This window comes from Vulpes vulpes, chromosome 7 (genome assembly GCF_048418805.1).
Source record: "Vulpes vulpes isolate BD-2025 chromosome 7, VulVul3, whole genome shotgun sequence".
Lineage (NCBI taxonomy): Eukaryota > Metazoa > Chordata > Mammalia > Carnivora > Canidae > Vulpes > Vulpes vulpes.
The window spans coordinates 403,729-420,455 of record NC_132786.1 but is presented as its reverse complement, the minus strand read 5'-3'; the positions used below and the strand labels follow the sequence as shown (position 1 = coordinate 420,455).

The following is a 16,727-nucleotide window of genomic DNA, read 5'->3' as shown; positions in this document are numbered from 1 at the left end:
GGGACGCTGGGCCGTGCTGGGTGCTCGGGCCCCCAGGCCTCCCCGCCCTGCGCCGGGGCCCTGCTGTGGGCTGGCACCTCCGAGCCCCGGGATGAGCTGTCGCTGGCTCCTGTGTCACCCCCGAGGGTCCACACTCCGTGTGCCCACAGGCCCCCCCGTTCCCAGCACGCTCCCCACGGCCGGGAGCGCGCTGGCCACACGGGGCGGATGGGGCCACGGGCAGAGCGAGTTCCATACGTGGTGTTGCTGCGGCCCCTCGCGCTTCTGACCCCGGTCCCACCCTTGCTGCTTGCTGGTCATCCGGGGCCCGGGACACACAGGGCACCCGTCCTAACAGGCGGCCCCCTGGGCGCCGCAGGCCACACACGGCCGTGAGTTCGGTGAATGTCCTCACGGGGCAAGGTCGGCACCGCACTCAGTGACGGCGGCAAGGGCGGTCCCTCGGCGGCGGGCTGCTCGCTGGGCGCGTCACACTAACCGCAGCGCGGGTCAGAGCGTTGCCGCAGGGGGACGTGGCCCAGCCCCGTGTCGCGCCAGCGGCCCCCCACTTACCTTCCAGAAGCCGAGGCCCCGGCGCAGGCTGCGCAGCTCCCACGCCGTGTGGCCGTCCCGCCCGCTCGCAGACAGCCAGCACTCGGCGGGGAAGAGCCAGCTGTGCCCGGGCCCGGCCGCCAGCTCCTTCACCATGACGTGGCTCACGTACCAGGCCGGGGTGGGCCCACGGCTGTCGTGCCAGAGGCAGATCCTCCGCAGCGGGCCCAGCAGAGCGGGGACGCTGAGGACACAGCGGCACCAGGTCAGGCCAGGGTGTGGGCGGTGGGGCCTGGAGCTTGGCGATTCCCACCCTCGGGGGGCCTCAGGCATGTCAGCCCACGTGCGCCTCGCAAGGGACCTTTGGGGCCCCTCCAGAGCCTGGGGCATGGGCAGGGAACCCCGCAGGCCCCCGGGCCCCTCAAAGCAGGTGCCTGGCTGCGCCGGGCGGGAGCACATGCAGCTCCTGTACCTACCGGCCCCCCTGAGCCCCATCGCTCCAGGGCCTTCGTGCACCTGCCCCCAGCGTGGATGAGCCTGCAGGAGACCCCTCGGGGGGACAGGACCCTGACACCCGATGCACCTGGGACACAAGCTCTCCAGGAGCAAGGGCGCCGAGGGTGGCTCCTCCACGCCTCGGGGCCCAGCGGGGCTCGATCTTGGGTCAGCGGCCCCACCCGTCCAGCTGCTCGGGCTCGGCATGGCCACGTGTCCGCTCTCCCCAAGGCAGGCGAGCGGGGTCAGGGCTGTGAGGAGCTGGGTCCCCCCCTTGCCGTGCGCAGGGGGCTCCCCTCCGCGTCAGCACACGGGAACGACCGCGTAAACCCACGTGCGCGCTGGCGCTCCCCCGGACTCCTGCCTTGGCCACCCTGTCCTCACGGGCCTCGCTCACCTCAGGACAAAGGTGTGCCTGGAATTCCTTTCAAACAGGGGCTGCTCCGGACAGTAGAGCTCCCGGGGTCCTGAAAGCCCGTGCTCCCCACATAAGACGATGTAAACCTCAGAGCAGAGACACAAGGGTAGGACTTTGAGGTCCTGGACACCACATACTACGCTGTTCCGGAACCTTCCGGGAAGGCCGAGGACCACAGCGCAGCCCTGCCCCTGGCCACTGCCCTGCGCTCTCCCAGGACAGACCCCGGAAGCAGCGCCTGCCCGCGTCAGCCAGATTCCGACACGTTTGATCTAGAAAAGCCAGAGACGGCTGCTCGGGTTCACGGGGGCACATGCGGGTCTCAGAGGGAGAGGGCGGGTGCGGGCGCGTTGCCCTCCCGGGCTCACGGGGGCCGTGGCTGGGACCAGGGTGGCCGCGGGCCCTGCAGCCTCGCATCCCAGCCCCGGGGCTGCTCACTGCCCACCGGGGCAGCTTCTGTGGCCCAGAGACACGATTCTGAGGCCTGCAGCTCATCAATCTTGCCTCCAGGAAAGCCGCTTACTTATTTCCAGTTTTTAAAATCCTCCCCCATGGCAAAGTACAGCTTCCCTTGAGAAGTTTCTAGATCTTGTTTCAATCTGTCAGTCTCCAGTCTCGTGGAGCTGCTTTGGGGCACGTGAGGTGGAGGTTTAATAGGGCTTTTTGTGAATGGTCCCTGCCCCTCCCATGGGACCTCCCCCGTCATGCTCAGCTCGGATGCGCCCCGTGCACCGTCCACCTGCCTCACACGGGGCAGGGCGTGCGGGCTGGATGTCCGGGCTGTTCTCCACGGAGAAGATGGGGAGGGACAGGTGTTCGGGGCGGCCCGGCGGGTGCGGAGGGCTCACACAGGCATGAGCGAGGGAGAGTGGGACGGTGGGAGAGGAGGGGGACGACGGAGCAGCCGGTCGGGCCAGTCCACGCTGGGCACGTCTGGGGCCATCCCTCGCGCCATCCGCAGCCTTGCACCGTGCGGCTCCCGGGGCGACCGGCTCACCTTGGCGCTACAGCGGGTGGGAGAGCGGAAGCCTGTGTCCACGACAACCGCGTACAGCTGGTGGCCGGGTGGAGCATCTTCGTGCAGAAAAACGTAACCGGCTTTCTTTCTCTCATGGCAATCTGCCCGTCTGCTTTTAGTAACCAGAAGCGCATAAAGAATTGTAAAAACTAAGATCAAAACACCGGGGAGCAGGTTCTCCGGGTGTCTGTGAATGAAAGGAGAGGAATAAGTAGCGAATCATGAAAATAAACATTCAGGCAAAGACTAAGCAACTCCCCCTACACCGGCTCGCACTCGCACACCCACACACACGCGCTCAGAGGCCCCGAGTCTTCACCAAAGTGTTTGTAGATTGTTGTTCGTTTTGTAACCGGAGAAGACAGTGGATTCTGGCCTGGGGAGGAGGCCAAGAAGGGGAGGGCGCAGGGCATGGCGTGGCCTCTGCATCCCCGTGTGCTTGGGCACTTTCTTGATGACACACGGTCAGAGCACGGGTCCCGCCGCCCACACGAAGACTCGGGTATGACGTCCAAAAAGCGCTTGGACATCGGGTGTGATGAACACCCCCTCCCTCCCGCCAGACCCTGCCCACCTGCCCTGTCCCTCCCACCTTCCACGGTCGGGCTGATGCCCCCCACACACAGGCCCTCGCCTCCTGCTCCCAGGACCACAGCCAGCCAGGGGGTCACCGACCCCTCCAGACCCACGGAGCGGGGTCCGCTTCGCGTCCCTGGTGCAGGACCCTAACCTGGAGTCTCACGGGCCTCTGACGGGGCTTCGCAGGGCGGGAGAGGGCTGGTGCTGGGCCGATGCTGTGCTGCCCCTGCCTGACTTGGGATGTTGCCCTTTACGTGGGGGTCTCCGGGGCTGCCCCTCTCCTTGCCCCCCCACGTCATATCCCAAAACACCATTGAACAGCTGTCCCGAGTCCCATCACCAGATGCCTGGTGACCTCGCGGCCCCCATACCTGTGGTATCAGGGATCCACTCACTGGTCTACAGAGTTACAACTCTTTGGTGACTGGTTAAATAATATGGTCCAGCGGGATCCCCATTACGTCAACATAAGGGGGAGGAGCCTGACCCAACGCTCATCAGGAAACGCAGCCTCTGCCATCCGTATTCACTCAGCAAACAGCGCTCAGTGCTGCCCTGAGCCAAGCCCATCCGTGGTCCATGTGGGGGACGAGCAAGGGCTCCTGCCCCCACAAGCTCACCCTCTACTTACTCATGCTTCAGAATCCAAATATGCTTGTTCTGTGTAAAACCATAGCCCCAGAAATGAGCTTGAGTTGCAATCTATTATCTAAAACGGGACACATTTGGGGCGCCCGGCTCCTCAGTTGGAAGAGCGTGTGTCTGCTGATCTTGGGGTTGTGAGTTCGAGTCCTGCATGGGGTGTAGCGATTACTCCGGTAAATAAACAGGCGCCTGGGGGGCTCAGTCAGTGAAGCGTCTGCCGTCAGCTCAGGTCACGATCCCAGGGTCCTGGGACCGAGCCCCATGTTGGGCTCCCCGCTCAGCTCGTGCTCACTCGCTCTCTCTCTCTCTTTCAAATAAATAAAGTCTTTAAAAAATTTTTTAAAAATAAATAAACTTTAAAAATAATAAAGACAGCTCCCTTCTGTTTGGAAGAGAAAGAGGGAGCTACGGACGTGCGTAAACCAGGCTGGGCGCACCACCGTGTCCCTGGCGACAAGAACGGCCCCGTCAGTGTGGACCCACAGGCTAAAAAGGATGCAGACATTCTCACGTTTCTGCGTCTCCTGCCCGTGGATGGAAGGACAGACGCCATATGATATTCACAGAAGATTATCTACTCATGTGGGCCGGCCAGGATGCAAACCAGCGACTGCAACGTGGGCTTCGGGCATCTTGGAGGACACGCGGGCTCCCGCGGGGGCAGCGGCGCAAATAAAACCTACTGTTCTCCAGAAAACGGAGCTCACCTCTGCAGCTCGGAAATGTCACTCACTGAGAAAGTGGCGTTCGGGCTTCTTCTCGAGATGGACACGGGCACCAGGCGGTCATGGCTAGGAGGGAGACGCGGGCTGGGGCACCAAGCACGGGCCGAGAGTGGCGTCTACAGCGTCATGTACGCGGGTGGAAGGAGGGCCAGAAGGGGTGCCGGGGGCTGGTAATCGCGACTTCATGCAGATGCCTCAGTGTCCACACCCCGCAGGCTCCAGCCCGGCCCCGCTGGGGGCAGACGTGTGGCCACCAACCAGACTCCCACCAGCACCCTAGCGCCAGTCCCAGGCTACAGGCCCCCGTCCCGCCACTCCTTCCGTGACAACTGCCAAGAGGCCGATTCTTTAGGTTTTAGTAAAACCTATTTGTCTCTCATTATCCTGGGAGCAGGCCCCATGCGCTGGTCACTCCCGGGCCTCCGGCCCACAGACCGGTGCCCGCGGATGGCAAGACATAATAGGGGATAAATATGTCAGTGCACTAATGATTGATTTGATCTCAAACTGAACTTCTGAGCCACGACCAATAGGGTCGATGTGTCACTAGCCAGGACACAGGATAAATTAAAAAACGCAACAGAAGAGCAGCAGCGAGACGTGCCGATGTGGGGTAGGACCTGGACCTATCGGGCGCCGCAGCTCCCGATTCTTTGTAAGAAGGAAGTGACTATTTCCATTCCTAAACGTGCCCGGTCACTGTACCTGCGTCTGGGGGAGGGGTCACGGCAGCGCCCCTGACGGGACGGTCAGCTCGGCCGCTGGATGGTGAACAGCGTCTGCTCCAGCCGTGCGACCCATGCACCCAACTCGCCCGAGGCTGACATGGCCCACGGGGACCGTGCACACATGGAGTTTGCCCCGGCAATCACACGTGAGCTGGGCTCTCCACAGACGAGCAGTGGAGACGGCAGAGGCCGCACGGCTGGAGGGCAGCCACGGCGGGCACCACCGTCCACCCAGCAGTGCGCTTCGACAGACTCGGGGACGCGGGCCGCAGCCGTCCCCTTGCAGGGGGCACCCAAGAGCACCGGACAGCCAGACCCGGCTCTCCTGGAGGTTCCTGCACCGAGGGCACCGGGCTTGCAGACGGGCAGGGGCGCACAAACCAGGTTCCCAGGGACCCACGGCCAGGGAGGCTCCAGGGACCCGGCCCCACACCGAGGAAAACGTGGTCGGCTTCTAAAAACCTCGGGTTTGTCCACAGCAGCACGTCTGTACCTGCAGTTCACTTTTCCTGGAGACGCTCCTGGCTGTGGGGAGGAGCTCGCCGGCCTCCACTCTCCGGCTTCCCAGGCGACGCACTGCAGCCAGTGGAAGCGCACAGTGTAGTTCACGGCCTTGGCTGAGTATCTGTTCCGAGGGCTTCTGTCATAGTCAGCATCCAATAAGGATAAATAGCCCAAGCTGAGGTCTAAAAGGAGAAAATAAAATGAAATAAATACAACCTGAAGGTTGCAAGGTGTAATGTGTTCCAAAAGCCACTGGAGGAGTGGGCAGCGGCGCGGGGGGCAGTGGGGCAGGGCATGGGGGTGCTAGGGGTGGGGGCAGTGGGGCCGTGGGGCAGGGAGCAGGGCATGGGGGTGCTAGGGGTGGGGGCAGTGGGGCGGGGTAAGAGTCATGTGGCCACTTCCTCTCCCAGATTATTTAAACTGTGCAGCAAACGGGTGCAGACAAGCTCCCCCACCCACCCTCCCGCGGCCAGCAGCGTGTCGGATCCGTGCACCTCTCTTCTGGGTGCACCCAGGTCCCTCCCCACCCTGATTGAGGAGGGTGAGGCAGGGAGGCCCCACAGGAGAGGCAGTAGCAGCACCTGGAAGGTGGCGGGGGGAGGTGACTGGGCTCGGGCCACACCCAGGTGTGCACCTGCCGCTCGATGCCTCTGCCACGACTGAAGCAAGGCGCTGCTATTCACACGAACCTTAGAACAGCCCTTGTCACCACGAGAGCAACTCAGACTGACAGGACGGGGTCCCTGGACGGCTCAGTGCGCTGGGCACCCAGCTCCTGGTTGCAGCTCAGGTCTTGATCCCCTGGTCATGGGATCGAGCCCCGTGTCGGGCTCTGCGCTCAGCAGGGAGTCTGCTTAGACTCTCTCCACCCCTTCCCTCCTAGCTCATGCGCACGCTCACTCGCTCTCTCTCGAAAAAATTAAAAAATCTCTTTAAAGATTTTTAAAGTAAAAATTAAAACGAGGAGACCTCGCCCACTGACCTCTCAGAGGCCCAGCAGGTATATGCAGGTGCACGGGCTGCTCATCCCAGACGTAGACCTTTTTCACAAGAAAAGCAGAAGGAGTGGGTTTCTCGGAGAACCTGGAAGGGAAGACAAAGCCCCAGTGTCCAGTCGTGTTTTGCTTTCTCCCCTCAAAGACCTCCACCAGACGCTTTTGTGCAAAGATCCCTTTGACAACGAGGACACAGGTGGGGATGCAGCTGTGCTCACTTCACGGCACCACTGGGCACCACCCCTCGTGGCGCCGCAGAATAAAAACCTCTGAACAAAACACAGACGTGGGAGGAACACGGCGGCTCTGCGGGCTCAGGAAGGTGGCGGCCAGGCAGCCTCCCCTGCTGGGGACAGTGGCCGCAGCCTCCGGGACGGCAGACGGCGGACGGCGAGCCCCACAGGGCCGCTGGGAACCTGGCTGCAGTCCGTCTACCTGTGTCTGCGTGACTTAAAGAATTAAGTGAAAATGCAAACGGAGAGAAGCGGCCTGCCCCAGGTAGCGCCCCGCTCACGTGGCAGGATGAGGGCGGAGCCACAACACACACGGAGCCCAGGCGGCAGGCCGTGTGGACCCCGCGGGCGGGAGGCACAGCTGGCGGAGGGGGCGGAGGGGCCCCGCCCGGGCAGGGGGGGGCTGGAGGGAAGCTTTGTCGGAGGCCCGGGGACCCGGCCCTGTGACTGCGAGATCGCAGGACACCCTCCCCGCTGGCGCTGCTCAGCATCCCCTCACGATCCGCTCGCGAACTGGGCCTACCTGAGCCTCGCAAACTCAGCGTCGTGGGGAAGGGGATTCATTAGCAAACCTCCTCCTCAGATACATCGGTTTGAACACATTTTTTTTTCCATTAAAAAAAATAAATAAAAAGTAGAATTCTGACTCAGGTCTACACTGGAGAGAGAACCGGATTCCGCATGGGGCCGCCTGTGGGATAACAGACGCTCAGGTATGTCTTCTTCTAAGCTTAGCGGGCAGGAGCCGCACCTCAGAGGAGACAGCGTGCGGCTCCCTCCGTGAGCCAGTGACCACGTCACGTAGGGCCATTGGACAACAGCGTCTTGACTGCGTGCAGAGTGGGTTCCCTCCCTGCTCTTGGAGACGCTCTTGCTGCGGCCTGGCTCCGGGGTGGCCGGTCCCCCCCTCCCCGGGCAACGCACCTCACCAGCACCATGACCGGGAAAGCTCCTGACCGGGGCCTAAAAAACTCGATCCTTATGTGCAGGGACTCCCGGGGGGTTGCAGCGCCCGTGAACTCATGAACGTTCACTCTGTCCCGAAGCAGCACAAACGCCGTCCTGGTTCTTCCGTTGTCCTGTCACCAAATGGAAAGCTCGGTCAGCAAAATCGGCCTCTGCAGAAGTAGAGGCAGGGGAAGTGGGTCAGCGCGGCCGGCGCGACCCCGGGGGCTTGCAGGGCCCTCACCAGGCCGCCTTCCTCCCCGAACTCCACGGCCACGGGCGCCCTCAGCCGCCAGCCGCCGACGGGCCTCCTGCTGGAGCAGCCGAACAGGGATGCGGAGACCACCTGGCCAATCTGCGGAGACAAGAGCCCCGACGTCCGGGGTCGCGCTGTGCACCCGCCGGGAACCGGCCAGGACGGCAGGGCTGCGGCGCCACTGCTTCGCTCGGGCGAGGACCCTCACGACACTGATCATTTCCAAAGCCCTTAAAGCAGTTTTTTGCCCCGACGGGAGAGAGAGGCAGAGGGGGAGAGACTCCCAGGCAGACTCCCCGCCGCGTGTGGGGCGCCGTGCGAAGCTCAGTCCCACGATCCCGAAATCAGGACCTGAGCCAAAATCAAGGGTCAGACGCTTTCCGAGCTGAGCCACCCACGCACCGCGGCGCTTCTGCTCCTTCCTTGAGGAGCAGCAGGAAGGCAGATTGCGGGCGGCCAGGAAGGTGCAGAAGGACGTACAGACGGAGTGGAGCGGCTGGCCCGGAACGGCGGCGCTCGGAGGCCCCGCCGGCCCCGCTGGGGGAGCCACGTCGGAGGCCGTGTCCGTGCGCCAGCCGTGTACGGGGCGCACACCCAGGCTCCTGGGGTCTTGTGCAACATCTTCCAAAGTCGCCAAAGTTCCCCGGCTGACGTCACTTTATTTGGCTACACAGGGATGATCGGAATTCACTTAAATCGTCGGTGAGCTGTAGCTCCCCATTGAACGTTTAGGAACGACTCTACCGGGGTTATCACTAATAATGTTTTGAATAAAAAAAAAACAAAACATGGTGCTTTGAATGACTCTTCCCTCGCTTCCTCTGGATTCCTGCAAGCACAGCAGCAGGTCCAGCATCTGAAGCTCCGCGTGAGCTCTGCTCGGGGAGCACGCACCACGGACACCTGCTCGCCGCAGCTCCTCGGAGGGGAGTCCCTTTGGAGCGTTGCACTGCTGCACCTTAAAAAAAATCATTTTGGGATCCTGGGGGGGCTCGGGGGTTTAGCGCCGCCTTTGGCCCAGGGCGTGACCCCGGGGTCCTGGGATCGAGTCCCACCTCGGGCTCCCTGCGTGGAGCCTGCTTCTCCCTCTGCCTGTGTCTCTGCCTCTCTCTGTGTCTCTCATGAATAAATAAATAAAAAATCATTTTAATTTCTATTTCCTTACTGCTTGTTAATGTGAATGGCTTTCATATGCTGATTAAGCATTTCTATTTCCCTAAAGAAATAATAAAACATCAATGTTTTGTAAGATGAGCATTTTTCACCCAAAGAAGGCATCCGCCAGTAAGTGGTGGATTCATTCATCAGGCATTATTGGGCACTTGCGCCAGGCTGGGGTCCTTCACGTGGGTCCTGGGTGCGGAGGCACCACGTCCCCAACGTCCCCGGTCTGACACCCGCTCTGACCCTGCTGCCCTCCTCTGACAGCCTCCTGGGGACCCAGCGGCCACCCTTGCTGGTCCAGCCCGGGCGTGCTCGTGAGTGAGCATGGAAGAAGAGAGGTACGCTCTGGGCGGTCCCAGGTAGCCCCTTCTTAAGTTTCACGGGGCTAAAGTCTTTATTTGGTCACAGAAACGAGTATACCAGGTTAAAACGGCCTCACGGGCACTACTGAGGGGACCCAGACAGCTGGACCCCGGGAGACCTAGTTCTGCTAAAAGTTTCTTCCAAGAAAAAATAGAGCCAAGGGCACATTCCACGTGGGCCCTCTCTTGGCCCTGAGCAACACGTGCCACCTGCACCCTCTCCTCGTCACCAAAGCTTCCTTACCGCGGGTTGGAGGTGGTTGTGGGAAGGGACTGGTCACCTGCCATTTCGTACCTGCCCAGGACCTCGTCCCCACGGATACAGGTTCTTCTTGAAGAGCATGAGCTGGCTAATGTAGCACGGGCCCTGCACGGCCCCCACAGGACTCTGCGCGGCCAGGTCTGCAGGCAGGTGCACCTGGACAGAGCCCAGGCTCTGCACGGAGCTCTGCAGGTCGTGGTGAAGACGCGTGCGGAACTCCATCTGCCCAGCGCTGACGTGGAGCTGGTGCTCCATGCTTGCAGAGAGGCCGTCCTGAAACAAAGCCCAGGGTCAGCGCCTGCCGTGCCGTGGGTCAGGTGTCTCGGGCCAGAAGCAGGTGAGGGGCGGCGAACAGGTGGCCCATCTCAGGGTGCTTGAGATTTGGTGGCCTGAGCAAGCGCTGTGACATGAAGACCTAAGCACCGAAGGACAATACTAACACACAAACGGTTTTCTTTGCTTCTGACGCGTCCTCCCGTGATTTTATGCATTTTGCAACAAGTGTTATACTTTCGTTATTCCTCTGGGGGTTTCGTAGCTTGCCCAGAAGCAGCCTGAACACTGCGTGGACCTGGCAGTTGACCTCAGCACGGGGCCACAGGGCTCAGCGAGGGGAGGGTTAGGGGTACAGCGCACAAATGCGTGACCGCTAATCGCAGTTCCTCTTACGAGATTCAAGTGGGAGCATGTTTATTTTCGGATTTCCCAAATGTAAGCTAAACCAGTAGGTCTGGGCAGGAAGGAGGATAAACGGGTAGGGGAGGAGTCTATGAACTCCTTACAACCTGGGGCCATTTCCTACGGGGGGAAAATCCGGTAAACCCCGCAGTTACTACAGCAGAGACAAACGTCAGTGGATTTTTTTGTAGTTGAATAACAGAGGGTTGCTTTTTGCATGAATGCACATTAGGAATCCTTTGCACTACTTCAGTTTGCTCCTCGAGAAGAACGTGTGCTCAGAAATGCTGTCTCTGAGGCTGGTGGCACCGCAGACATCCCAGAAAGAAAGCTACCAAAATGTGGACGGATGGAGCAGAAGCAGCTTTTCATGGGAATATTACAATATTCCCATGAAATACTGATTTTTTAAAAGATTTTATTTATTTATTTATTCATGAGAGACACAGAGAGAGAGGCAGAGACACAGGCACAGGGAGAAGCAGGCTCCATGCAGGGAGCCCGAGGCAGGACTCGATCTTGGGATCCCGGGGTCACGCCCTGGGTCGAAGGCAGACGCTCAACCTCTGAGCCCCCCAGGCGTCCCAGCACTTGGAATTCAAACCAAAAATTTCCAAGGGCCCCACGACCACCCAGAACAATCAACACCGTACTTGAAGAGCCAATTCTACTTTTTGGTTTCTAGAAGCAGCTACACGAGGGGATGGCTGTTACCCGTGGAGAGAAAAGTTTGATGTACCAACAAGAGATCCGAGAGGATCTTGGTCCCCTCTTCTTGCAGGAAGCCCGAATTCCTGGGTTTCTCCCAGTCCGAGGCCTCCAAGACTTCGGATACGAGTAGGATGAGCTCAAGCATCAGCCCCTTGTCCACCGCCAGCCTCCCCGACAGCGGGCTCTGAGCGAGGGGTGCCCGGGCAGACTTCAGGATGAGAGCCGCGCTCCTGAAGCTCAGCTGTGGGAAAAGAGAAGGTGTAAAGGGAGGTCTCCCCATCTCCCCATCCCCGCTTCTTCCATCACTATGGGAAATAAAGCCACTCCAGGGCTCCAGGAACTGGGGATCGAGCCTGGGCTTGGTGTCCAGCGCATTATTGGCCAACTTCATTGGCGCCAACGTCTTCTCTTGTCTTCAGTTTCCTGACCCATGAAACAACCACAGAAAATAAAGGTCCCATGGCCGTTTATGCTAAGACACTACTTGGTTTGAACCCAACAGCTGCTTTACAAACCCTTCTGAAATGGCCCCCACCACCTGCTGCAGGCATCTCGAGCCCACGGAACTCTTAGGGCTCCCAAAGGACCGAGGCCTCTCCCTGCAACGCCCTCGCCCTGTGTCTGCCGGCAAAATCCTACTCCTGTCTTTCCCAAGCACTTAAGAGGGACCATTTTCGAACACGTGTGAAAGTAGAATAATACAGTGTTCCAACACGCCCCCCTCCCAGCTGTGGCCCTTACTCATTGGCAACAGATTTTCTATCCCTCCTTGGATTTCTTTTCTTTTTTTTTAACGATTTATCCATTTATATGAGAGAGAGGTGGAGGAGGGGCAGAGGGAGAGGGAAAACCTTCGGCAGACTCCTCGCTGAACGCAGAGCCCAACGCAGGGCTGGATCTCACAACCCTGAGATCATGACCTGAGCCGAATCCAAGAGTCAGGGGCTCAACCGTGAGCCACCCAGGCGCCCTTCCCCCCTCAGATTTCTAGGACAATGTTTTAAAGGAAATCTCAAGCATCATTTTTATCCACCACACATCAGGGTGCATTGCTGACAGATGAGAAGTCTTTCTAAAGACCTGGCCATGACGCTCTGGTCGCACAGAACAAGATGAATCGTGGTTCTTTCCCACGTAGCTTTTAGAGCCAATTTCAAATGCCCACCGGCCTTTCTGGGACACTTGGGCACCCTCCTCCTTAAAGGACCCCACATGTTTACCGAAGCAAGTCTGGTCCCACATTTAGCTTTGGTCATCCGGCCTAAAAGACAAAACCAAATGTCCTCCTGCCTTGTGCCTTAGCAGCTCCGGGCAATTGCTAATAAATGCATATTGATGAAATGGAATTAAGATTCTCCTTTCTGACAGCGTGCTTGGTTAACCAAAATGTTAATGTTTCAGAAATACTTCCTGAAATCAAACTCTTTCACCAGCAATAAAATTAGCTAGTCTGGAAATACCCAGAAACCGCTACGAACAGCACCATACAGGAAGGAACTCATCATCCGTGTTTTCAGTGTTTTAAAGAACACACTATGACCATTTGTCATACTGGATGTTTTTCAACCAAAACTATCGGAAGCGGTTTCTGGAAATGAGAGCCACGGTCAGGTTTATCGGAGCACAGTCAGGGGCAGGGAAAGGGGCAGTCTGGGAAAGGGAGGACAGTCGGGAGGCAGGGAGCACAGTCGGGTCAGGGAGACAGTCAGGGGACAGGGAGCATAGTCAGGGGGAAGGGAGCACAGTCGGGGGCAGAGAGGACAGTTGGGGGGCAGGGAGCTCAGTTGGGGGCAGAGAGGACAGTAGGGGGCAAGGAGCACAGTCAGGGGGTAGGGAGGACAGTCGTGGGGCAAGGAAGACAGTCAGGGGCAGGGAGCACAGTCGGGAGCAGGGAGCACAGTCGGGGGCAGGGAGCACAGTCGCAGGGCAGGGACTACAGGCAGGAAGTGGATGCGAGGGCGGGGGAGGAGGTGCGGGTGCAGGAACCAGTGGGCGGCTGCAGTGACAGGCCTGAGCCCTGGGGAGGCCCGCGTGGAGGCCCCAGGTCAGCGTCACTGTCACGCAGACATAACAGAGAAGGTGGTGATGAGACCCCTGTCTCCCTCCCGGGGAGGAGGTGCAGAGAGCATAGGGCCAGGGATGCTGCCCTGGGGCACAGGGCACCGAGCAAAGAAGGGACCCACAGCAGTCACAGCCAGGAGACTGTCCCGACGGGGACGAGAATTGGCCGGCGCTGGGACTGGACAGGCTCCCTGCTGAGGCGGGGACAGCAGCCAGATCCCCTCAGCTAAAGTGTGCAGGTGCCACAGGCGAGAGCCCGCTTCCTGCAGGCCCAGCTCTGAAGAGGGGCCAGAAATGGGGTGACGTCCAGAAGGATTGTAAATAAGTGACATTCTGAGCAAGCAGGGGATCATCCCGCAGAGAGGGAGAAATGGGAAAGGCAGCCAAGAGCTCCGACCCGGAGCCGGGGGGGTTGACAAGAAAGAAGGGTGGGGGCAGGGGGTCAGCGTGGGCTCAGATCGACATCTCGGGGTTGCAGAATCAAGCCCCATGTTGGGGTCTGAGCTTGGCAGGGAGTCTGCTGGAGATGCTCTCCCCCCTTCCCACTGTGGGCTCTGTCTTTCAAATAAATAAATAAAATCTTGGAAGGAAGGGAGGAAGGAAGGAAGGAAGGAAGGAGAAATCTATAAACAACTTATAAAACTGAACACCCATAAACCAAATAATCAAGTTAAAAATGGGCAGAAGAGGGGCGCCTGGGTGGATCAGCTCAGTCGGTTGAGCTTCAAACTCTTGATTTCAGCTCAGGTCATGATCTCGAGGTTGTGAGATCGAGCCCGTTGTGCTCAGTGGGGAGTCTGCCTGACATTCTCTCTCTCCCTCCAGCGCTCCCCTATGCCCGCTCTCTCTCTCTCTCTCTCTCTCTCTCTCTCTCACACACACACACACACACACACACAAAGACATTTCTCCAAAAAAAAAAAAAAAACCCCACTCAAACAGCAGAGACATGGAGAGATGCTCTCGACATCACTGGTCATCAGGGAAATGCAGAGCAGACCCCAATGAGGTCCCACCTGACACCTGTCAAAATGGCTAAAATTAACACGGGAACAACAGGTATTGGTGAGGATGAGGAGAAACTGGCGCCCCACTGCTGGCGGGGACACAAGCTGGCGCAGCCGCTCTGGAGAACAGCGTGGACGGCCCTCGGAAAGTTCCATTGGAGCTACCCTAGGACCCAGCAGTAGCACTGCCAGGTGCCTACCCAGAGGATACAGGACACTGATTCCAAGGCCCGTGCACCGCAGTGCTCACAGCAGCAAGGTCCTCTACGGCCCCACCGTGGAAGGAGCCCAGGTGTCCACCGGCCAAGGAATGGGTCGGGGAGCGGTGCTGTGCACGCAGTGGAAGGTTACTCAGCCATAAAAAGGAATGAAATCCTGCCACGGGCAGCGGTGCGGATGCGCCGAGAGCTTATTACGTGAAGCGAAGTAAGTCGGCGAGAGGAAGACCAGCACCGTGTGGTCGCGCCCCCGTGTGGAATTTAAGGACCAGAGCAAGCAAGCGAAGGGGAAGGAACCACGGAACGGACTCTGCACTCTAGAGAACAGGCTGCTGGTGAGCAGGGGGCCGGGGGGGGGGGGGGGGGGGGGGGGGGGCAGGTGACAGGGACGAAGGGCGCACCTGAGGCTAACAGTACCCTGCAGGCTGGTTACACTGGAATTCAAATAAAAACTTGAAAGAAAGAAGAGGAAGCTGGAAAACCCTGTACCCGGGTTCGTAACAGAGAGCGACCCCCTTACCCGGAGCATGTGTCGCACGGATGATACGGCCAGAACCTCTCTACTTGGGGTTTCCTGGCCTCTGTATTGGGGAACGAGCTCATCCCCGGTGATCTGGGACAGGTGGCCCTATTCACGCGAATTCTCAGGGCAAGTCCCGCGTCTAGTTTAAGTGTCAAACCGTAGCCTGCGCTGTGGGTCCTTTAACAACTGACCGAGGGCCTCCCGATTATGCAAAAACAAACAACAACATAGGAAAGCACACTTGGGAGGAGACAACTCACCTTACGAGGGAAGCGTAGGAGGCCCCTCAGCATGAGGACGGAGTGGGTCATGTCTTCCTGACCGGGACAAACAAGCAAACACACGGGGACGGAGAGAGAAGGAAAGTTCGTCACGGTCCCAAGCGGCGTCGCTCCCAGCATCCTCCCGCACGCAGAGCACATCCTGGTCTCTGAGCCGAGACGGTGGAGGCACCGTCCCCTGGACCCACCTGGCCTGCTAGGGCCCTGTGTCCTCCGGGCGTCCCCTGGCCTCTGGCCTCCCCCAGCCCAGCAGGGTGTGACCAGAAGGGCCGGAGAGAAGGCCGGAGGTTGGGGAAGTTCGGGAAAAGGGTGAGAGGTGCCAAGGGGGAGAAACAGAACTGTGCGGTTCTTGGGTTGGGGCTTCAGCGTCACAGGGCCCCGGGCATGTTCTGAGACACAAGCACCCTCGGGTGGCCGCCGGCAGCGGGAGGCGCAGACGTGTGCTCATCGGGCACAGAGGCGTTTGCACACGCGCCCATTTCCTTCCAAGCCCAGATCATCATACACTTGACTCGGTCATTTTGTGGTTGACAAGTCAAGTCAGGCAGGATTCACCCCCCTTGGCTTAGAGAAACACGAGCAGAGAGATCTGCAGTGATACCGGGGCGCACACCCGGGCCACGCGGGCTGGCCTCCCCACCTCCCTCCTTGACCGTGTTTCATAAGCTAGACGGTGTGCTGGTGAGCCCGCCGGCCACGGGCCTGCCACAGGGATGCCACTGGGGACACGGAGCCCACCCTGCTCCCCCCGCACCTGATCTGCCACAGGCAGTCCGCACACGGAAGAAATCAGCGCATCCTGTATCCGCGACCACTGGCCACACGAGGGACTTCGGTCCTCCGCGGCCCAGCGACTCAGGACCCTGGTGATCGTGGTGATATAGTTCCTGATCTCGGTGTAACTGCCCATCAGCTGAAGAGTGGACAGGTGCTTCAGGCTGGAGTTATAACTGAAGGGAACGGAAGACTTGTCGGGATTGCTCCAGCCCGCTGCCAGCCTGCCCCACCTGCGGCCCGGAGGACTTCTACCTGGTATAGAAAACTCCTTGGGGGGTCAGGGCAGATGGGGAATGGCTCGGAGGGCAGGCAGTCGGTGCAAGAGAAACTCAGAAAAGGCCGTGAGGCCTAACATCGGAACTCCGAAAGACCCCTGAGCTGAGCTGAGACGGGCCCAGTGCCAAGCACAATGGCAGAGCTGCATTGCGGCGCACGACGCAGGACCGGCCTGAACTAGACGGAGGCAGCAACGTGGCCACAGCTGGCTGGAGGTCCCCAAGCATCTGAACCTCGCACCCTGGTTACGTGGGGTTTGTGCCAGGAACGCAAGAGCAGCCCAAGTATGATAATCAGTCAGGGTGACAGCCCACGGTAACGGACCGAGGGACACA

General features: G+C 59.6%; 1 protein-coding gene across 2 annotated transcripts in view; it reads right to left on the bottom strand.

The window, feature by feature from the left end:
• The window catches only part of PKD1L1 (polycystin 1 like 1, transient receptor potential channel interacting), a 95,477-nt gene that overhangs the window by 29,458 nt on the left and 49,292 nt on the right, over window positions 1-16,727 (bottom strand). For both annotated transcript variants that reach the window (XM_072762757.1, XM_072762756.1), the window contains 12 exons: window positions 16,094-16,289; window positions 15,319-15,375; window positions 11,278-11,490; window positions 9,894-10,133; window positions 8,061-8,171; window positions 7,796-7,950; window positions 6,626-6,726; window positions 5,633-5,825; window positions 4,394-4,477; window positions 2,442-2,649; window positions 1,424-1,530; window positions 553-775 (listed from right to left, as the gene is read on the bottom strand). In XM_072762757.1, coding sequence (XP_072618858.1) covers window positions 553-775; window positions 1,424-1,530; window positions 2,442-2,649; window positions 4,394-4,477; window positions 5,633-5,825; window positions 6,626-6,726; window positions 7,796-7,950; window positions 8,061-8,171; window positions 9,894-10,133; window positions 11,278-11,490; window positions 15,319-15,375; window positions 16,094-16,289 — 1,888 coding nt within the window. The remainder of the gene's footprint in view (window positions 1-552; window positions 776-1,423; window positions 1,531-2,441; window positions 2,650-4,393; window positions 4,478-5,632; window positions 5,826-6,625; window positions 6,727-7,795; window positions 7,951-8,060; window positions 8,172-9,893; window positions 10,134-11,277; window positions 11,491-15,318; window positions 15,376-16,093; window positions 16,290-16,727) is intronic.